Source organism: Prenolepis imparis, unplaced genomic scaffold (assembly GCF_030444845.1).
Source record: "Prenolepis imparis isolate NDT839.2.m4 unplaced genomic scaffold, iyPreImpa1.0 SCAF_10, whole genome shotgun sequence".
Taxonomy (NCBI): domain Eukaryota; kingdom Metazoa; phylum Arthropoda; class Insecta; order Hymenoptera; family Formicidae; genus Prenolepis; species Prenolepis imparis.
In genome coordinates, this window is record NW_028141168.1 from 1,214,430 (window position 1) to 1,236,745 (window position 22,316).

The window sequence follows — 22,316 nt, forward strand, 5'->3', positions numbered from 1 at the left end:
AAGCAGTGGTATCAACGCAGAGTACTCACACAACTCATGGATACATAAAAATAATGTATTATAAACATTTATTTAAAATATCTGTACACTGTTTATTTTACAAATAATATATTGTAAAAACATCTAACGCATAATCTTTATAAATAATACAATTTTATATTTTACATGGTATACATACTAATATACATATAATATATATACATACAATATACAGTTTTTTCATATTTTACAAAATATACATATTTACAACAAATATATATCTATTATTTACAATAGTATTTTATAATGTCCACGGTAATGTATCAGTGGTTTCAGGTATGATATACCGCTTGTCGTCGTACGGACTTAGAGCAATTTTTGTCTCGCGAATGGTGTATACTTCGTGCAATTTCGATCTTATACAAGACTGACTACGTGTCATTTCAATATCATCATTCAAACACCGTGTATAATCGTCAAACGTTATCGTTCTCGCGACGACGTTACTCTTGACACCTTTTACTTTTTTTTTGGTATCTTTCTTGCCATCCACTCGCAAGGCATACATTTTTGCTCTAAGCCCTACAAATTCGGTCATTATCGCGCCGTTGTTTTCATCTTTCATTAGACCGGGTACCTTTTTATTCACGAGCAGTATACCGTACGCATTGTCCACAGCGTAATCGCTCGTATCAAATTTGCTCATGTCGCGCTTCATATTCTCATATACATCTTCGCATTCAATGTGATATATTAGGCTGTCTGTGTCGGTGTACATTACCCGGCATCTGTCACGATACAGCGATGACATGTACTCGTGATGAAATTCGTATAAACACGTTTTGGAGATGTCGAGTACGCACATGCCGACATAGATTGGTTTATAAAATTTTACCTCGAGTTTGCGTAATTCGACAGCGATTAGATTTTCAGAAAAAATGCTTCTACTGTGAAAATTTGGTTTCGCAATCATTGCCTCTGCACCGTATCGTCCATCCCAATGTGTGATGAGTTTTACATCGACATGATTATGCACATTTTCCATCGTCTTGCCAAATACCGCATTATTCATTAATTTGTATAAATTTTTTTTCAAAATCATTTTTCGCGTGTGTTCGAAATTTTGTATTAAGTTCGATATAATTTCGGACCCATGGAGATTGAGTGAATTGTAATACGCGATGTATTTTTGTAACGTGAAGGCCGTGTCGCATACATTGCTGCAGGTTGCGGTAGTGTATGACATAACGCTTCTTATCATATAGCGTTGCGAGAAGCTTATCTTCCCGCTTGCCGGGCGGTTTGTCATGTGTCGGGCAAAACGGTAGGTCAGTGTGCGTGTCGTGAAGATGTTGTGGATACTTTAAATCTACTTCGAGGATATAGCCTGTATGCGAATCGAGCGCTATTGACGAGATGTTGAAATTAGATACGTCGTCGACCCATCGAAAATCTGCATATGGCAATGGTTGGCACATTGCCCATCTGTATAAATTATTTACATCAAAATACATGAGATATGATGATGGTTTCGATGGATCGTACGACTGCATGTACTTGTTATTAGCATGAGCGTATCTGTTGGAACATTGACTTAGACCGCCGCGTATACCACGTTCGATAAACATAACCATGTCGATATCGGTTAGCAATTCGAACGTAATATTTGTATGTTTTAACATGGCGTCCCACGTATACCCGGGGAGAGTATAATAATACGCAGGGTCGAGCCCATAACTCTCGATGCAAGTGTCGCGGAAATTTTCAAAAATATCTGCTAATAACAAGACATCAATTTTTAAATATAAGTCGCTATATTCACCTAGCGTTCGAAGGGAGAATCGGTTCCAGACGTTCTCGGCGTGCGCGTAATCGTTCTCGGATACTGTGTCACCGGTCAAGGAACTGTAGAATGATTCGCGCGGCGGTAAACACGTATCTTGCAACTTGTCGACACAGTCTATATATTCGTACAGAAAGACGCCCTTCCGTGTTAATAGAATGCAATTTTCAATCGGTAAATTTTGAAATTCCGAATGTACAATTTTGAGTTTGTCTTTATCCAAAAAAAAAAGATATCAATTTATCGAGACTTGTCGTGAGAGATTTATATGAATCGATGAATCGTAATTTTATGCAAGCTTTCCAATCTTTGTCATCGTTGGTACTATTGACAGTTTTTGTGAATGATATATATTTTTCTTTAGTTATCGGAAGTAATTCAATGCTCCCTTCAAACGCTGTAGCTATATCCTCGATAATGAAATGTGTGTCATAACTTGATAAATTGTGAAAAACTATCGGAATACAAAAAGATTCTTTATAATTTAGATTACAATTTGAGTGCGCGGGACCTCTGTACCGCCCGGTCAGATGGTAATGATCGCGTACGCGTGTATCGTCATCTTGCATGAATGGTTTCTCACATATATGACAATGCGTCGCGCTATGAAATTTTTCCCACACGTCAGATGTTAAATTTACCATGGGGACGTTAGTTGCTAAAATATTCTTTACGCGTATCGCTAAATTTTTAAGTTGTTCGGAAAACCACGAAATGCAATCTACACTACGGCGAGAATAATACTCGGATAACGAATCGTCATATAAGCAATGTACATAATATGCTATACTAAATACTTGGTGATGTTCGTATAAATTCTTTTCTTCTTCCTTCTTATTCGTCTTTGTCAGCACACATTCGAGGTCTGCGTATACGACAAAACGAAGTCGTTCTTTGCGATTAAAGTTGTTGAACGCGAGCCACTTGTCCTTATCGCTCGGTAACCGGATAGCGCAGTCATTCATCTCTCTGCAGTCTACCATATGTGTCTGCAACTTGTCCTCAGACCCGAAATAATGCAAGCATCTGTAAAAGATAATAGCAATTATAAACACTTTATAATTATTTTATGATTATTTAATATATAATTTGCAATAAATATACATACCGATCACAGATATATGTCTTGTGACCATGTTTGCTCAATTGCGAGCTGACAAGCTGAGATAGATTCTTTATCCAGGCGAAATGTTCAACGCTATTGCTGTCTTGCATGTACAACAAGTTGATGTGTCTTTCTTTTCCTCCGAGAGACGTATCGGGACAATATTCTTTTCTTCGATACTGTACACATTTATCGAAATGTCATTATGATGTTCAAATTTTTTAATTTGGTTCAACGTCATCGGAAACTCAATGTCCTGGAGATTCAGCACTGTTGTGTAATGTGGATACATAGATTTGCGATCCGCGTCTCTTTCAGCGGGATACAGTGCAGCGACCACAGCCCACGCAAAACATGCAGTGTCTTTTGATTTCACGTTAATCACTGCTCTATTCATCATTATTTCTCGCGGTAATTTAATGTGACATCCCGCACGCATTGGATTATACTTGTTTATATTTACAATTAAATTGATTATTCGCGACACTGCCCAACCACTATCATGTTCTTAAAACTCTTCGAGAGATGCTAGCGTGGTCTCCATAGCGCGTTGATCGTACCATTCGCGCAAATCAGACGTGCGAAAGATTTCACAGTTTTTCGTATTGATAGTTTTATTAGCGCGTTTATCACCCGACACAAACTCGCCATTAAACATAATGTTCACTTTCACACTAGTGTGTTTTTGCAACACTTTTTGCACGTGTCCGATCACAATGTCTTTGGCCTCCTCTAGAAATTGACGAGGTTCGATGTGATTGCTGTTTATCACCGCACCAGTCAAGATGCGGCTCTCGAACGCCGTATCAATCTCTCGCCATATGAGTCCGACGTCTCGCGAACTGCTTCCAGCACCTGCGTGTATAAAACGTCTGCGTACCGAATTCTTCAACCCTTCGAGACGCGCGATTTGGGAGACAAGCGATTGTCGAACTTCGATCGGTAATCGTGGACGTTTTATTCGACTTTGTTCTTTCAGTGATTCGATGTATTCGTCACATTGCTGCTCCCACACAATATATTCTTCCACCGAATTCACCCTTGCGGATTGCTCCAACAAACTTGCTTCCAATTGTGCCATATTTCTTTACTTGAGATGTACTTCTTGAACCTCTGACAAAGATATTGACATAGTATGCCTCTTTACCATCATTTTTATTTAATCGTAGAGATCATTGGCACTCGAGTATGTTGCACTTTGTGATTTTGTTACGTACGAATGATGTATCGACCTTGAAATTGATACATTTTTGCACATTTCGCGAGATTCATCTCAAGATGAGAGCGGCCGTACATTGGCGCTCGAAAATTTTAATTATGTTGCATTTTCTTGTGATTTTGTTACATATGTTTTGAACACCTGGGGATGATATCATAGCAGCCGTACATTGACGCTTGAAATTTTGAATATGTTGCATTATTTTACATTTAATATTTCATTGAGGATGATGTCATAGCAGTCGTACATTGACGCTTGAAATTTTGGATATGTTGCATTATTTTACATTTAATATTTCATTGAGGATGATGTCATAGCAGCCGTACATTGACGCTTGAAATTTTGAATATGTTGCATTATTTTACATTTAATATTTCATTGAGGATGATGTCATAGCAGTCGTACATTGACGCTTGAAATTTTGGATATGTTGCATTATTTTACATTTAATATTTCATTGAGGATGATGTCATAGCAGCCATGCATCGGCGCTTGAAATTTTGAATATGTTGCATTATTTTACATTTAATATTTCATTGAGGATGATGTCATAGCAGTCGTACATTGACGCTTGAAATTTTGGATATGTTGCATTATTTTACATTTAATATTTCATTGATGATGATGTCATAGCAGTCGTGCATCGGCGCTTTGATGATTGGTTAAAAATAATTTTGTGTCAGCAATAATCCCCACCCCATTGCTTTGTATCAATAAAAACTTGTAATAATGATTTAGTATTGTATCAATCACTTATGTGAAAGGTTCTTTTAAAAATGTACTCCGCCAGCATGAATTATTACGTTCCAAAACAAGAAATGTCTAAGAATACAAGTGACAAGTAAGTTTCGATTCTTTTTTTTGTCAAAATAAAGATTTTTAAATAATGATTTTTAAATAATTTTTGAAATATTGTTCTAATTATTTTTATAGCATTCAGCGTGCGACTCGTATACTTGGGCGAAGATATGCTCTAACCGCAACATCCTATAAATATTTGGAAATAGGAATCAGCGTCGGAATAATATCCTATGTGGACTTGGCTCTCGGTGATAATCGAGGCAATCAAATAATATTACCCATTGAAACATGGAAATCTCTAATGCGGAAACGAGCAGACAATACGTTGAATTACTGGAACAACTTGTGTTGTGCAATGTTGTTGACCTGAAAGAATGGGATTTTTTCGGACTGCCTCCACTTAAAATTGATAAAACGATTTACTGGATGTGGGAGCCAGATTGTGATGGTTGTATCGACTTGTTAGAAGGACAATGCCCGCAAGAACTAATGAGAATTTTCGGAATGCAAATGAACCCCAAGAAATTATTAATTGGAAATTTGCAGTCACGGACAACTCGAATCGCGCGACTTGAAGAAATAAGAAGATTGCTACGCAAACGTTTCTTAAGCATAGATACCAGTGTTCCTGCGCTTTCGACACACACTCCGGTTAATTCAATTGTGCAGGCGATACATGGGCGTGAAATCGGTTTGAAAAAACCTCATACTGATGCTCTAAAAAATCAGCTATGGGATATGAAACATTGGGATGATCCGAAAAAACGCTCTTTCCTATTCGAGTTGAACGTTAAAAGATTTTCCTATGCTGAGCATAGAGAATCCTCTGAGGAGGAATAATTGTTGTAAGTATTTCTTTTCATTTAAAAATTATTAAAATAATAAATTGATTAATAAAATAAATAATAATATATTTAATAAAAATTTCTGTTATGTAGGAGTTCCGCCCTGCCGCCTCATAGCCACCGCCACCTCGCAGCCACCATCGCGCTGCAGTAAATTTTATATACTTTTTTACATTTTATATTATATTTTATATTTTATATTATATTTTATATTTTATATATTTTATATTTTAAATTTTTTAAATTTTTTAATTTACACACACACACACACACAAAATTGTATGATTGCACACACACATAGTTATATAATAAAAATTATTTTAAATATTAAAAGTATATAGTTTATTTTAGAATAGGTCCTCTCCCCTTCCTCATCCTAAAAATATTAATTAAAAAAAAAATATTATTAAAAAAAAAAGTCTCTCTCGCGTCCGCCTCTCGCGCTCTCGTTCGCTGCATCAGCTCTCGCGCTCTCCATCGCCGCATCGTCTCGCAACATCTCTCTCTCGCTCTTGTGATATCTCTCTCGCGTGCACCTCGCGCTCTCCTTCGCTGCATCAGCTCTCGCGCTCTCCTTCGCGTCATCTCGCTACCTCTCGTCATCTCGCGCTATCTCTCTCGCTCTTGCATATACGCCTCGCTGCAACACCTCGCGCTCTCAATCGCCGCATCATCTCGCTACCGCTATCTCTCTTTCGCGAACGTCTCTCTCGCGACATCTCTCTCTCGCGCGTTCGCCTCGCGCTATCCTTCACATTCCTCTCTCTCCGCGGACCCCTTACCCAAAAAGTTTCATGCGATCTTTCGCGGATTCCCCTCTCCCCGCAGACCCCTCACCAACAAAGCTTCATGCGGTCTTTCGCGGACGCTTCCCCCTCCCCGCGGACCCCTCGCGGACCCGTCACCTAAATCGCGGACGCTTCCCCCTCCCGCGGACCCCTCGCGGATCCTAACCTCGCGGACGCCTCCCCCTTCCCGCGGACCCCTCGCGGACCCGTTATCAAAATCGCGGACGCTTCCCCCTCCCCGCGGACGCCACCCCCTCCCCGCGTGACGTCATTCCCCCTCCCCGCGTGACGTCAACCCCCCTCCCCGCGTGACGTCATCCCCCCTCCCCGCGTGACGTCATTCCCCCGCGCCCTGGGTTCCCCTCGCCCCTCACCATCCCTCATTGCCCCATGGGTTAGAACCCGCCTAGTATTACTACTGTAACACAATTTTAATTCATTGAATTATTATGATAGCTTACAAAATTTATATTCCTGCAATTATTATTATGTTAAGACATAATAAAAATACATTAATATTATCTCATGACATAATAAAAATGAATTAAAATTATGTCTTGGCATGATAGGAATTACGTGCTACTGTCATTTTAATTCTAAATTTCATACTAAAATTGAAAGAAATTTTCATTATGTCAAGACATAATATTTATTGAGAATTTCTATTATGTGCATAATTTTAATTCTCGAATTTCTATTTTGTACATAATTTTAATTCCTGAATTTTTATTATGTACATAATTTTAATTTCTGAATTTTTATTATGTACATAATTTTAATTCGGTGTTGCGGATCAGAGAAAGAAGGATAGAGATAACCGCTCGAATTTGGCGCGATTATCCGCGCCATTCGCTCGTGCGCCAATCGCACTCACGCGTACTCCCGCTATCTCGCCCCGCTGCGCGCGTCTCGCGCGGAACGTATCCCGCCGTCCGAACGGTCACGGGCAACCGTCCCATGACAAACAAATTGTCGAAAACAAACGGTTTCGTCCTCCGACTCTCGAGAAGATTCCATTTATTTTGAAACAAAATCACAAATTCGGTAATGTTGTTTTCGGAACCTTCTCGAAGGTCGGCGGGATAAAGCCGTTCGTTCGGCGCCCGATCGCTCTCTCGTCTTCCAGTCGTTCGCGCTGATAGACCGCTTTTCTCTTGCAAAAATTGTTCGGACTTCTTCCGGGCAATCGAGCATTCGCTCCGATTGCACTTCCTGCAATCAGCGCACTGTAATCGTCGCGGTATACTTGCTTCGTATCCGCACTGTACACTGTGTATATAGTTATAGTCAGTTGACTCAAATATACTGTTATCACTCGCACTATTCTCGTTTGATCCTTTTTTTGTTCGTGTGCTGTGCTAATTCACTTTTATCGTCGTGCCGTTTCTGTTGTTGCACTTATCCGCGCACCACGTTCTCGCTCCGCGTAATCGCGATCTCTCACATTTTCTGGTCCTTCGAGCCGGATCCTCGCGCCTTTGTCGCGTCCGGCAGCTGTGAGTTTTCGCCGTCGGGGTGAGTGTTCTTCGTGTCCAAGTGCGTGCCGTGACCTGTGACAGAAAATGGAGCTGGATCAGATGATCGACGCTCAGCATGAGTTGCACGCGCGCATACTGCGCAGCGTGGACAACCTGAAGAAGATCGGGACGGCCAAGCTGAACGTCCATACCATCCACGCCGCGATTCGCCTCCTGGACGACAAGTGGGCGAAATTCATGGAACAGCATGAGGAGATTCGCGCCACCTTCTGGAAGGAGATCAAGAAAGATGACTACACGACCGACGATCTCCTCAGCAAGGTCGAAACGGCATATTACACGCAGCGCTCCGAGCTTGCTGAGCTTGAAGGAAGGCTTACCAAGCCGACGGAAGCCGAGCTGTGCGACCGGTCCCGAGAAACCGCGCCGTCGCGCAGAACCTTACCGCGGATCAATTTGCCTCAGTTCAGCGGCAAATTCGAGGACTGGCCAGCTTACCGAGACCTGTTTCACTCGATGGTCCTCGGAGATTCATCCTTGACGAAGATAGAGCAGCTCCACTATCTCAAAACGAGCGTCAAGAGCGATGCTGAACAGCTGATCCGGAACCTGCCTTCCATGGAGGACAACCTGGAGCAAGCATGGGATATGTTAATTTTAATTAAATTATATATATATTCAGATCGGACCAATATCGTAAAAATGAAATTATTATATAATGAAGCAAGAGTCAAATTCTTAATGAAAATGCATTCAATGTCTTTCAAATAAGTAATTAAAATGATTAGACTTATCACACATCTAATTTAATTAAATTATATAAATATTCAGATGGGACCAATATCGTAAAAATGAAACTATTAAATAATGAAGCAAGAGTCAAATTCTTAATGAAAATGCATTCAATGTCTTTCAAATAAGTAATTAAGATGATTGAAATAATCTTAGATCTCAGTTATTTAAATTATATAAATATTTAAATAGAACCAATAACTCAAAATAAATTTATTACATAATAAAGCACAAGTCAAATTCTAAATAAAAATGCATTCAATGTCTTTCAAATAAGTAATTAAGATGATTGAAATAATCTTAGATCTCAGTTAATTAAATTATATAAATATTTTAATAGAACCAATATCGTAAAAATAAATTTATTACATAATAAAGCACGAGTCAAATTCTAAATGAAAATGCATTCAATATCTTTCAAATATATAATTAAAATGATTAAACTTATCACACATCTAATTTAATTAAATTATATAAATATTCAGATGGGACCAATATCTTAAAAATGAAATTATTACATAATGAAGCAAGAATCAAATTCTTAATGAAAATGCATTCAATGTCTTTCAAATAAGTAATTAAGATGATTGAAATAATCTTAGAACTCAGTTATTTAAATTATATAAATATTTAAATAGAACCAATATCGTAAAAATAAATTTATTACATAATAAAGCACAAATCAAATTCTAAATAAAAATGCATTCAATGTCTTAACTTCCTACTTTGAGAACAAGCGTCTCCTAGTCAGATCTTACCTGACGGCCTTCACCTCGTTGCCAAGGATGAAGACTCCTTCAACCGACGGGTTCCGCCGGCTTTTCCATGGCGTGCTCTCGACCGTTGGAGCTTTGAAGGGCATTGGGCGTCCGATCTCCGACTGCACCGACCTCTTCGTGCACTTGGTCGTCGAGCTCCTGGATGCCGAGACTCGTCGTGAGTGGGAGAGCTCCCTCGGAAAGTCTTCTGAACCGCCATCCTACGACAAACTCCGAGAGTTCCTGCAGGAGCAGCTTATGACGTGGGAGGTCCTACAGACAGTAAAGACGGGGTCATCCGGAGGGTCGTCGAGCAAGTCTCCGGACAAATCCAGCCGCACCGCTCGCACCAGCCACGTGGGGAGCAAGGGGTCCGATCCGAGTCGCAGCTGTCCCCTGTGTAAAAAGGACCACTTTATAGCCTATTGCGATCAATATAAGAAAAAGACGGTACATGAAAAACGAGAGGTCATCAATACTCACCAGCGGTGCTGGAACTGCCTGGGTCGCCACCTACTCGCTGAGTGCAAGTCATCAAAGGTATGTGGCACGTGCTCTGGAAAGCATCACACGACGCTGCACGACGCCTTCACGGTCGCGGCCTTGACAGCCAGACCAGCTTCATCAGTGGCGGTCCACGTCGCGAAACGACCGCCCGTGGAGTGCGGACCCGCTCTTCTAGCGACCGCTCGCGTCCTAGTGGCTGATCGCGCGGGTACTCGCCACGCCGTGCGCGCTCTGATCGATCCGGGTTCGGAGACCTCGTTGGTCGCGGAATCGCTGGCTCAGCGGCTCCGTTTACCGCGAACACCTTCTTCTGTGGCCATCTTCGGAGTAGGTGGCATTCAGACGGGCGTCTCTCGCGGTCGGATCGGCGTCACCGTCTTCTCGCGCGACGGGCACTTCGCGCTCGCCGCCTCGCCGCTCGTGTTACCGCGTCTCTCTGTGTATACCACCTGTGTGTGGACCTTCAGAGGGCGGAGCTCACTCGTGGCCTCATCTAGACGGCCTCGATCTCGCGGATCCGGAATATCACGGCCAGGATCCCGTGGAGTTACTGCTCGGGGCTGACGTCTACCTAGACCTCGCCATGCCAGAGGGTCTTCGCCGAGGTAGACCGCTTGAACCCGGTGCCCAGCTAACTCGCTTCGGCTGGGTACTACTAGGAGTCGTCGGGTCCGGACACGCCGCGACTCCCGTGTCGTCACTTCAGTGTTCCACAATGGATGACCTCGCTGAACTCGTACGCCGCTTCTGGGAGACTGAAGAGCATCCCCGCGCCGTCCATCCTGCCGCTGACCACCGAAGAACAAGAGTGCGAAGATCATTTCGTGCGTACTCACGAAAGACTTGCCGACGGTCGCTATCAAGTGCGACTCCCGCTTCGCTCGGAGCCTCCGGATCTCAGCTCCACGCGCCGCGCCGCGTCTCGTCTCCTCGACGTGATGAGACGTCGTTTCGACCGCGATCGCGACTTCGGGTTGCTGTACCGGGCCTTCATGAGCGAGTACATTACGCTCGGCCACATGTCGTCCAAGGTCACACCGTCCTCGCTAAGTGATCGAACCAGCTTTCTGCCGCATCACGGGGTGCTGCGAAGTTCGGGTACGGAGACTAAGATCCGCGTTGTCTTCAACGGCTCCACACGCACGGCCTCCGGAGCGTCACTCAACAGCGTCCTGCACACCGGACCCAATCTGTTGCCGTCGCTCGCCGACACCTTGACTCGATGGCGGCGGCACCAATACGTCTTCGTCGCCGACGTGCAGATGATGTATCGGCAGATACTGCTCCATCCAGACGACCGAGACTTGCAGCGGGTCCTGTGGGAAGAAGGGGGTCAAGTTAGAGAGTATCAGCTGAATACGGTCACGTACGGCCTTGCGAGCGCACCGTACCTCGCCATCCGCGTGTTACGACAACTCGCGAGCGACGAAGCCGACCGCTTCCCGCTAGGCGCCGACGTGCTTTACCATGATATATACATGGACGACATTCTCACCGGGGCAGCCAACCTGGACGCAGCATGCCGTCTATTGGACCAGGTAGTCTCGCTCTGCGGGGCGGGCGGCTTTCCGCTCAGGAAGTGGGCCGCCAACGACACTCATCTCCTGAAGAGGATCCCGCTCGAACACCGATTGAGCACCACGACGGGCGCCCGGCTGCCGTCGCATGAACATTCGGTACTGGGTCTCCGCTGGAACCCAAGGGACGATGTCTTCTCCCTGTCGGTACGACTGAGCCCAACGGCTCCACCAACGAAAAGGTCAGTTCTCTCCCAGACGGCACGCCTCTTCGATCCACTGGGCTGGCTGGCGCCGATCCTCGTGCGTGCGAAGCTGCTGATCCAATCCGCCTGGCTGCAGCAGCTGGATTGGGACGCACCGTTGACCAGAGAGGATACCGCAGTATGAACTAGCCTTGAAAATGAGCTACCCCTGCTCGAGGACATCAGGTTGCCACGTTGGTTGCACTGCGACGCTCCATCCAGCTCCTTGGAACTCCACGGATTCTCCAACGCCTCCGAACGCGCCTACGCCGCAGTGGTCTACCTCAGGGCTGAGGCTGACGGCCAACCAACCGTGAACCTGGTGGTCGCCAAGAGCAAGGTCGCGCCATTGAAGCGTGTCTCGCTTCCGCGCCTGGAACTCTGCGGGGCAGCCCTCTTGGCCAAACTGGCCGAACACGTCCGACTCGTCTTGGGCTTGGAAACGTCTGCTGTGCACCTTTGGACGGACTCCACGGTCACGCTCGGCTGGATACGAGGGCACCCTACGAAATGGACAACCTACGTGGCCAATCATGTCGCTGAAATCCACCGGGAAAATCCGGATGCAAGATGGCGACACGTACCTGGCAAGGAGAACCCCGCAGACTGCGCCTCCCGGGGATTGTCGCCTAGGGAAATGCTGCATCACCCGTTGTGGTGGTCTGGGCCTGGTTATCTCGTCAATCCTGCAGACACCTGGCCGAAGGACGTCGGGCTCCCGGAAGCGACCGAAATGCCAGAACAGCGGCCACCACGATGCCATTTGATCACCGAGGCGCGGGAACCGGAGGAGCTTTGCCGATTCTCCAGCCTTCGCTGCCTACTCCGCGTGTCAGCCTGGATTTGGCGCTGGCGGGCTCGACAGCTCCGCCCTGCCGACGTTGAGGCCGCGTCCACGTTTCTGAGGCCTGACGAGCTAGAAGCCGCACTGTCTCGCTGGATCCGGGTGGCTCAGGCCTTGAGCTTCCATCCGGAGCTGCGGGATATCCGTGCCGAGAGACCACTAGCTGCCAGAAGTCCGCTCCGCAAGCTGGCTCCCACGCTCGACCACGAGGACATCCTGCGGGTTGGCGGGCGGCTGAAACATTCGGTTTTGGACGCTGATCAACGACACCGATGATTCTACCGCCGGAATCTCATATCACTCACCTGGTGATCGACGCCGCTCACAGGCGCACACTACATGGAGGCGTCCAGGCCACCCTGGGTGACATCCGGCGGCGCTTTTGGATATCGCGAGCCCGCCAGTTGGTTCGCGGCCACATTCATCGCTGTCTTCCCTGCGTGCGATGGCGGGCGGCCACTCCACAGCCGAGGATCGGTGACCTACGAGGACACGTGTCACCCCGAGTCGTCCATTCTTGCACACTGGCGTGGACCTCGCCGGCCCTGTCTGGCTCAGGACGACGAAAGGGCGCGGACACAAAGCCTACAAAGGTTTTTTGGTAGTCTTCGTCTGTTTCAGCTCCCGCGCTATACACCTGGAAGTCGTCAGTGACTACTCCGCCGAGGCCTTCCTAGCTGCCTTCCGCCGGTTCGTGTCGCGTCGAGGCCTGTGCTCGGTCGTTTATAGCGACTGCGGCACGAACTTTGTGGGCGCTGACCGGCAACTCAGGGACCTCTTCAGGGCAGCTGGTCGCGAGGTCAACTCCATCATCGGGCGCCTCGCAGACGAAGGAGTTCGGTGGAGCTTCAATCCACCGTCGGCTCCTCACTTCGGCGGCTTGTGGGAGGCGGGCGTAAAGGCCGTCAAGCACCACCTGCGTCGCACCATCGGCGAGGCCAAATTAACCTTCGAGGAACTCTCCACGTTCCTCGCTGAGGTTGAGGCTTGCCTCAATTCAAGGCCGCTCGAGGCCTTGTCTGACGACCCGGACGACCTCGACGCTCTGACGCCAGGGCACTTCTTGGTGGAGGGCCCTCTTCTCGCCATCCCGGAGCCGTCACTCTTGGACGCCGCGTCTAATCGGCTGAGTCGGTGGCGTCTCCTCCAGCAGATGCGGGACCACCTTTGGCAGCGATGGACTCGCGAATATCTGCAGGGTCTCACCCCGCGGCCAAAATGGTGGGCCACTCGCGGGGCCCTGCTCGAAGGCCAGCTGTGCCTCATAAAGGGCGAGAACACACCACCGTGTCGGTGGCCACTCGCTCGCGTCACGCGCCTCCACCCGGGAGAGGACGGGCGAGTACGCGTGGTGGACGTCCGCACCTCCGTCGGCGAGCTGACCCGGCCAGTGGTTAAACTTGTACCACTGCCGACGATAGCCGCCGCGGATTCGGAGCCACCCGCGTAACCCACGTGTCGCGATTCCCGCGCACTTGTAAATAATCTGTAAAATTAATTCAATAATTAGAGTACATAATTATTCCGTCCGATATTGTAAATGTAGTTAACTGTTCGTACTTACTGTTTGTCGTGAAATCTCGGTCTCTCGTTGTATCGACTCGCTCTCACCACACTGCACATGAGGCTCCTAACCTCAGCTGTCAATTTCGCGACAGCGCGCGACACCCCGGTTCGCGGCAGCAATAAGTCACTAGCGGGCTATTAAATACTAGACTTTTCGTCGCTAGTACCTCGACGAGGCGGGCGGGATGTTGCGGATCAGAGAAAGAAGGATAGAGATAACCGCTCGAATTTGGCGCGATTATCCGCGCCATTCGCTCGTGCGCCAATCGTACTCCCGCTATCTCGCCCCGCTGCGCGCGTCTCGCGGAACGTATCCCGCCGTCCGAACGGTCACGGGCAACCGTCCCATGACAAACAAATTGTCGAAAACAAACGGTTTCGTCCTCCGACTCTCGAGAAGATTCCATTTATTTTGAAACAAAATCACAAATTCGGTAATGTTGTTTTCGGAACCTTCTCGAAGGTCGGCGGGATAAAGCCGTTCGTTCGGCGCCCGATCGCTCTCTCGTCTTCCAGTCGTTCGCGCTGATAGACCGCTTTTCTCTTGCAAAAATTGTTCGGACTTCTTCCGGGCAATCGAGCATTCGCTCCGATTGCACTTCCTGCAATCAGCGCACTGTAATCGTCGCGGTATACTTGCTTCGTATCCGCACTGTACACTGTGTATATAGTTATAGTCAGTTGACTCAAATATACTGTTATCACTCGCACTATTCTCGTTTGATCCTTTTTTTGTTCGTGTGCTGTGTTAATTCACTTTTATCGTCGTGCCGTTTCTGTTGTTGCACTTATCCGCGCACCACGTTCTCGCTCCGCGTAATCGCGATCTCTCACATTCGGGAATTAAAATTATGTACATAATAAAAATTCAGGAATTAAAATTATGTACATAATTTTAATTCCCGAAAAATTTTTGTTATAACATAAAATAAATTCAAAATTAATATTTTCTCTAGACATAATTTTAATTCTGCGTGTTTAATTATATGATAGCTTAATAATAATTCGATGAATTATAAATATGTCTAGACATAATAATAATTTCTTTTCTTTCAGTATCAATTTAATTTAGTAGAATTTTTATGATGGTATTAAATAGCAAAACGGCGTGCCATACCAATCTATAATTGCTACAGGATAATGAAACAAGACTCTCCTATTATCTCTCTATCGCGCTGACGATACATAAAAAATATCGATGAAAAGTATAAGTGAAAAAGCAATAAATTGCCAAGCCTAATAAGCGCCCGTGTCTTATATGCTGTGTATTAGTTCACGCTACGAATTATTATTTTATTATTATTATATATCATTGTACAATTTGGAAACATATATAAATTTTTGATATTATTTGTATATATATATGCACATATATGCATAAGCATATATAAAATTAACAACAAACGGGTGCTTATTAGTCTTGCTACGTTACTGCCTTCTGCTACAGAAGGCCAGAAAGCATTTTCATGCCGAATCTCGCGTGTAGCATGTCATGTGATTAGCACGGTAGAGGAACAAGGATAACGTGATTATCGATCCTTGTCTCTCTACCGTGCGTCCGCGTGAGCAATGCAATGGTGTGTGTACGTGTACAGACATACACCACTACATAAAGTCTGGGAATTAGTTTCTCAGCGTTGGCAACACTGAAACCGGAGTTTCGCGTTGTTACCGCGCGAGGTCTCCAACATCAATTCGGAGTTTGCCTGGGTCTCCTGCCGACTCTTAAGGGCTTGAGCAGAATAGCTGACTTATAAGATTTGAGACAAAAGACAGTATTGTGCGTTACATAAGACAAAAACTTAAGGGCATAAAACATTGTCTTAAAGTTGTAAGTCAGCCATTCTGCTCAGGCCCTAAGGCTCCTGGTCCCTAAGCCGAGAACTCCGCGTTGACAGTGGCGACATTGTTGCGGTAGGAATAAGAACTCAGTGTGACTGGTACCGCATGATAAGTAGACTGCGCACCCAATACTCTTCGTTATACTCTTGCATCATAACTGATGACGGTTCCAGTCCCCGGAGTATAAATTTCTTTTATTTTTATATTTTTTTAATAACTCTATTGTACAATTTAATGAATATTTAACAATCATGTAATATTTATTATACATAATAAAAAAAAACAGAAATTTATATTTATGACAGAAATTTGTTTTTGTAAATTATTTTATGTTAATATTTTTCCTGTGAAGAATAATAAAAATTAATTAAATTGTACAATAGAATAGTTATTTAAAAAAATATATAAAATAAAAAAATTAATACTACGGAGACTCGAACTGTCATCGGTTATGATGAAAGAGTATAACGCGAAGGCCTTGTTGTTGTTGAAGTTGTTTATTATGTGTAACAATTTTTACAAAATTAATAAACAAGTTTTTACATTTTTATGTTTTGTCGCTGTGGTCTCACAGGAGAATCTCTCAGGACTATAAGTTATGTGCGTAAAGAATCGAATCGATGTAATGAGGTGTTTTTGTTACTAGTGTGATTCGCGGACGAATCTTTACAGATCGATATTAGTGTTGTTCCAGATAAAAAGGCGCAGTGAAAAAAAAACTCTGGAATTCTATATTATGCTATACGATAATATGGTATAAACTAAAAAAAATTAGGAATGAACAACAAAACAAGTAAAATAAAGCTAAGTACTATCTATACATGCTTCTTCTATTTACATTTTTCTTCTATTCTAATATATTTCCTTATATACTAATATCTCTTCTATTATTGAGATCTTTTAAATATATTTTAAGGTTATATTATAGTATAATATGTATGTAATTGAACGAAGATATTATTTGAAATTTTGTTATTTTATACTGTTTTGGCTTTTGCACTATAATTTATGGGCTATAAATATTTAATGTTGAGTTTTACACTCACATGTGTATATGTATATATAATTACTAAAAATATGGTTATAGCTTACTCTTTGGTATGTTAATCAATTTAATTTAATTTAATTTAGTATATTTCTATGATAATAATAATTAATTTATTTTATTTTATTTTATCTTTTCCTTAAATGCTATATGGAGAAAAGAGAAAGGTTACGCGTCTATATCAAGCCACCAGTATTTAGGTTTTCCTCGATGCTTGTCCTGTATATCTCTATCTGGAAGGTCCATACAGTAACGTAAGTTAATATTGTCATTTAAGCAGTTAACGTATGGTGGATATTTTATTTTTTTTATGTTCTTGTATCTAGGTATGTGATAAATGGTTGGAATATTGTTTATATCTTGTATATAACCATTGGCATCTAGATATGTGAAAGCTTCAGGAGGGATAAAACCTGAAATTAATGTTTTGGCATGGTATTCTGGATGTGGATATAATGCACTAAAGATTAGACTATTGTGGCTAATGAGCGCTGCATTTGCAAAATGGTCTCGAGTAAGTTTTATTATAAAATTGTCTATTCTAGGTATATTTGCTTTGTCGTATATCCTTTTATTGCTGTAATGCTTGCAGTAATCATATTCTGGATTTGCAAACATTCTCAGGCATATTCTTAGGCATTTGCGTTCGAACAATCTAATTTTTTCCATCTGCGATGCACTGACATTATATCATATAGGACATCCGTAAGTGATAATAGGTCTGATTAGTAACAAGTAACATATTATTTTAATTTTTTTGTTAAGTATCTTCGAATAAAAGAGTCTTTTATATTTAAAGAAGGCTTTTTTAGCTTTCTTTAATTAGTCTCGATATGTATGTTGAACTTTAGTTTTTCATCTAAATAGACTCCCAAGTATCTTACGTAGTTTTTATGTGGTATAGTTTCATTTCCTTCTTTTATCGCAAATATTTTATAATTCTTTCTAACATTTTTATTTGCGTAGTCTAGGTTTTGTCTGAATAAAATGGTTTCACATTTATTTGTATTTATTTTCAGTTTCCAAGATTTATAGTATGAGTTTATTCTTTCAAAACCGTCTTGTAGTTTGCTTTGTATTCTTGACGGCCACGAATCTTCATTGTAAATTATCAAATCGTCCGCGAACGCGATAGATTTTACAGGGCAAATTGAGTTTATGTTACAGAATTTTAGTACATAGCATGTATATATATTAAAGAGAATGGGAGAGTTTACTGTGCCTTGCTGTAATCCGTTTGTTATAGTGAACTCCTTTGAGGACGTGGATGTGCCTGTAGCGGTCACAAAGGATCTATTCTTTGTCATACTCCATATTAATTCTGTCATATATTCAGGGAATCCATTTTGACTAAGCTTGACAATGAGACCCGATAGCCAAACAGAGTCAAACGCTTTTTCTAAGTCAATGAGGCAAGCTCCTACGCACTTTTTGTCGTTTAAGGCCCAGCAGATATCTGAGGTAAGTTTATTAATAGCGTGTAATGTGGAATGTTTAGATCTGAAGCCAAATTGGTTTTCTGGTAAAATGTTTTTTTCCGAGCACACTGCTAGTAACGCGTCGTTTATTATCATTTCATATACTTTACTTATGTTCGGGAGAAGGCTTATAGGCCTATAGTTTAAAGGGTTTGCATCATCTTTGTCTTTTTTTAGGATCGGCACTACCACGGCTTTTTTCCAGTGCGGTGGGAAATATCTATAGTTTAATAGATTGTTAAAGAGAATCGTGTAAGCTTGGATCATAGTTAATGGTAAATGTTTGAGCACTATGATAGGAAAAGGCCTTAGTCTATGCTGCCATGGCACTTCGATAAATTGGTCGCTAAGTACAACACTTAACGTATGCTGACCGAATATCCAATTTTAATTGCAATTTCTCAAAAATTAGGGTTTATTCACTGAAAGTTATTCCTCTACAGTTTTTTTATAAATTTCCCCTTTAGAATGAACTATAACTTATTCTTTTTGGATTTCGTAGTTCTTGTAAGAATCGACTGGTAGAGGAATAGTGGAGGTAGAGAAGGGGCACATACGATACGCGATACATAATACATATGCGCTCGACGCTCGGAGCTTCGAACAGTAAAGACAAATGTAAGGTTTCCCCCCTCTCTCTCTCTCTTTCTCGCGTGCGCTATATTCTCACACGATATATCTCGCTGTTCGCTAGGTTAGCCGGCGTAACGATTTATAATCAAATGTTGAATCGATCACAATTTATTATACAATACATATAGTAGTGTTTGTCGTATAAAAATAAATAAAAAGTTACATATTTAATCGAAAAATAATAAAGAATAGATATAAGAAATATTTCCACCCAGAAGCAAGTTTATATATTACTGCTATTAATATATTACTCAATAATAAAATTAATAAATGTAATATTAATAATAATTTAATATTTAAAAAATATACATTAAATTGACCATTATATATATATACAGATTAGCTAGGAAAAGGAGTGTAGGAAAATCTTTTAAATTTTTTAAAATGTTTAATTATTTAATAATAAGACAGAATATTAACATTTATGTCACACTTTATGAAATTTTAACTCTGCTGAAGTAGAGAGCAGACGGATTACAATCATATCTATCCAACAGAGAATAACTATTTTGTACTCTAATGGAAAGATAAAAATGCACCCGTGCACTCATTTGACCAATTCAATCATCCATTTGCACGATTCTTTACATGTGCACAGTGTATTGCCGGTTTATTGTTACATATAAAAAACTCTATGCGTTAATGTTGTCTTTGTATGTTAGTCCAAGTAGCAGTTTTTATTGTGATATTTACTGCGCTAAACGCAGAATGCAGGTAGATGAGCTTTTATTTTGATAATAATCATTGCGCGTCGCGCAGAATGCATTTACAATAATCACTGCACACCGTGCAGAATGCATTTTGAAAATAATCACTGCGCACCGCGCAGAATGCATTTTGGAAATAATCACTGCGCACCGCGCAGAATGCATTTTAGTATTTAGTATAGAGAATTAGTTTTTTTCAATTTTTTATTAGTTATTTTATTTTTTTATATTTATTTATCAATTTTTTCTTTTTCTATCATTTTTCGCCTCTTTGCTTCGATTATATGATCGGGATCACGGATTGGCATGTTTCTCTCCCGTCTTGGATCAAGTAATTCTGGTAGTACACAGTCTTCATAAAATTGCACCAGTTTGGAAACCATATTTTCTGCCCAGAAGGCATCATCACGTACAATTTTTTCCATTTTTAAACCTAATGGTGTCCACAATGCGAAGATGCAATATTGTCGTTGCGTAATATATAATTGTCCCTGTACTTGATAATAATATATGTGACTGCGTTTCATTTCCTTATCTTTTCCAGTCTTATACAATGATTGCAGATTCGATACATTTGCTGCAATGGCATCTTCAGGCGTTAAGAATCGTGCTGCAAAGGGACACTTTATCTCCACAATTCCATCATCTCCTATTAATCCATCTGGCGAAGCGCCTAAAAATGGAATTTCAGAATCTATAAATAATCCGCAACGATCAATTTTAATATTCAATACACTTTCGATACTTTCACGTGCAACGTCCTCATATTTTATCCCATGTTGCACAGATTCTACATTTAGTTCTTGTGGATATATTATCGATTTTACTCTTGATGCACAAGAAGTACTTTTTCTCATTTTACATATGTGTCCAAAGTGAGAAGCGGTGATCATTTTTGTACGATAATATCACCAAATACCGCTTGCTCCTTGTTCTTGAGTTTCTTTTTCTATTTCTATTCGCTTCAATTGCCAATCTTGCAGCATATGCATGTGTTGCGTTTTTCTTAATTCTAATTCGGCTGCTGTTGCATCAGGTTTATCAGCCTGCGGACCATAATCTTTGTCTGTCGCTGCACGTTTTAAATTCCGTTGCGTCGATCGTTTTTTCGTGCCATGTGAAGCTTGCACACTTTTTTTTTTATTATTTTCCAACTCCGTAGCTATTTATCCTGGTTTTGTTCCTAGAGCATAACTTAGGCGACTTATAGGCTCACCACTGTTAAATGCGACTACCGCAACATTACAACGCGTTTCGTATGAGCCTCTTAAACCGAAATTTATCCTTTTTCCACCAGTACACTTTGATATAACAGAGTTAAAAGTCTCTACTCTGTTACTGTCTTTATTTTGCAATAAACTTTTGGCATTCCAACTGAGATATTTTAACGCATTTTGCAACTTTTCGTAAAGTCCACATTTTTTTAATTGTGGAATATAATTTTCTTCATTTTCTTTTTGTGATCCATCGCAAAAGTATCCTATCTTTGAGCATTCATTATGCTCGCCAAAAACGTGACTTATTACATTATTTAGATCCATTTTTAAATCTATGATCTTTTGCTGCATTATGCTCTGCTCCTCCAAACGGTACTGCACAGCTTTTGTCACAGCTGTTCTAATTCGCAGTACTCGACTGTCTATAACATGTCTTAATTTTCCAAAACGTCCTTTTGTTTTTGCTATTTCTTTTATTTTTGTTGCCAAATTGCGCAGTAGGTGATTTCGACATTCAATTTTTTCTATAAAAATATTAGGGTACGGATTTGTCTGTATTATTTTTTTATATACGCTGCTATCTCCGTCCGCTATGTATGTGGAATAAATTAATCCACGCTTTTCTATGCTTGTCTTAAATCCTTCCACGATTGCGTCTGCTTCCATACTTGTTGAACTGCAATCTCTTCCCCAATTTTTGTAACATTTATGATTTGCAGGTTCTTTTTGGAGCTTCTCTGCTTTTACACAAACTGCACAATATTTATTTCTTACAGACATGTGCAGCACTTTGCCTGTTTGCGCACCACATATTGCGCCTACACCTGATAAAGAATCATATCGTCCTGTTCTGTATGATCTTTTCATCCAGCTTCCATCACCTGTTACTGCTATATACGGTATTCCATTTATCACTTCATTGCGTTGTAATGCCAACTCACGTTCTTCTTTCGCAGCAGCATTCATGCTTTCTTCAGCAGCTTTTGCGAATGCTTCGGCAACAGTTTCATGACAACTTTCATACTTTTTCCTTCCTATGCACTTAATATTCATAGCAGCGCAACTTTCTTTTAACTGGGTGTATCCTATACCTATACCAGTTAATAT

General features: G+C 42.0%; 4 protein-coding genes and 1 pseudogene across 4 annotated transcripts; 3 read left to right on the plus strand and 2 right to left on the minus strand.

Moving 5' to 3' along the window:
- Positions 1 to 280: 280 nt before the first annotated feature.
- LOC145942166 (uncharacterized) lies at positions 281 to 844 on the minus strand. Its single transcript, XM_083048635.1, has one exon. The coding sequence runs from the start codon at positions 842 to 844 to the stop codon at positions 281 to 283; it is 564 nt and encodes a 187-aa protein (XP_082904761.1).
- A 7,298-nt stretch (positions 845 to 8,142) lies between these two features.
- On the plus strand, positions 8,143 to 10,838 carry LOC145942167 (uncharacterized). The gene is made up of 4 exons (XM_083048636.1): positions 8,143 to 8,708; positions 9,602 to 10,473; positions 10,583 to 10,720; positions 10,822 to 10,838. The coding sequence occupies exons 1-4, from the start codon at positions 8,143 to 8,145 to the stop codon at positions 10,836 to 10,838; spliced, it is 1,593 nt and encodes a 530-aa protein (XP_082904762.1).
- LOC145942168 (uncharacterized) lies at positions 10,835 to 12,022 on the plus strand. The gene has a single exon (XM_083048637.1). The coding sequence runs from the start codon at positions 10,835 to 10,837 to the stop codon at positions 12,020 to 12,022; it is 1,188 nt and encodes a 395-aa protein (XP_082904763.1).
- Positions 12,023 to 13,060: 1,038 nt separating this feature from the next.
- LOC145942169 (uncharacterized) lies at positions 13,061 to 14,171 on the plus strand. Its single transcript, XM_083048638.1, has 2 exons — positions 13,061 to 13,128; positions 13,343 to 14,171. Exons 1-2 carry the CDS (start codon positions 13,061 to 13,063, stop codon positions 14,169 to 14,171), a joined length of 897 nt encoding a protein of 298 aa, XP_082904764.1.
- A 3,171-nt stretch (positions 14,172 to 17,342) lies between these two features.
- LOC145942170 (uncharacterized) lies at positions 17,343 to 22,076 on the minus strand (annotated as a pseudogene).
- Between the last annotated feature and the right edge of the window lie 240 nt (positions 22,077 to 22,316).

Excerpts from the sequence above, each read along its gene's own strand:
- LOC145942168 (XM_083048637.1), top strand. The coding sequence starts at position 10,835 with ATGACCTCGCTGAACTCGTACGCCGCTTCTGGGAGACTGAAGAGCATC.
- LOC145942167 (XM_083048636.1), top strand. The coding sequence starts at position 8,143 with ATGGAGCTGGATCAGATGATCGACGCTCAGCATGAGTTGCACGCGCGC. Across the intron at positions 8,709-9,601 it reads CTGGAGCAAGCATGGGATAT|ATCTTACCTGACGGCCTTCA; the intron begins GTTAATTTTAAT and ends TCTCCTAGTCAG. Across the intron at positions 10,474-10,582 it reads TCAGACGGGCGTCTCTCGCG|AGGGCGGAGCTCACTCGTGG; the intron begins GTCGGATCGGCG and ends GTGGACCTTCAG.
- LOC145942166 (XM_083048635.1), bottom strand. The coding sequence starts at position 844 with ATGTGCGTACTCGACATCTCCAAAACGTGTTTATACGAATTTCATCAC.
- LOC145942169 (XM_083048638.1), top strand. The coding sequence starts at position 13,061 with ATGGAGGCGTCCAGGCCACCCTGGGTGACATCCGGCGGCGCTTTTGGA. Across the intron at positions 13,129-13,342 it reads TATCGCGAGCCCGCCAGTTG|CTCCCGCGCTATACACCTGG; the intron begins GTTCGCGGCCAC and ends CGTCTGTTTCAG.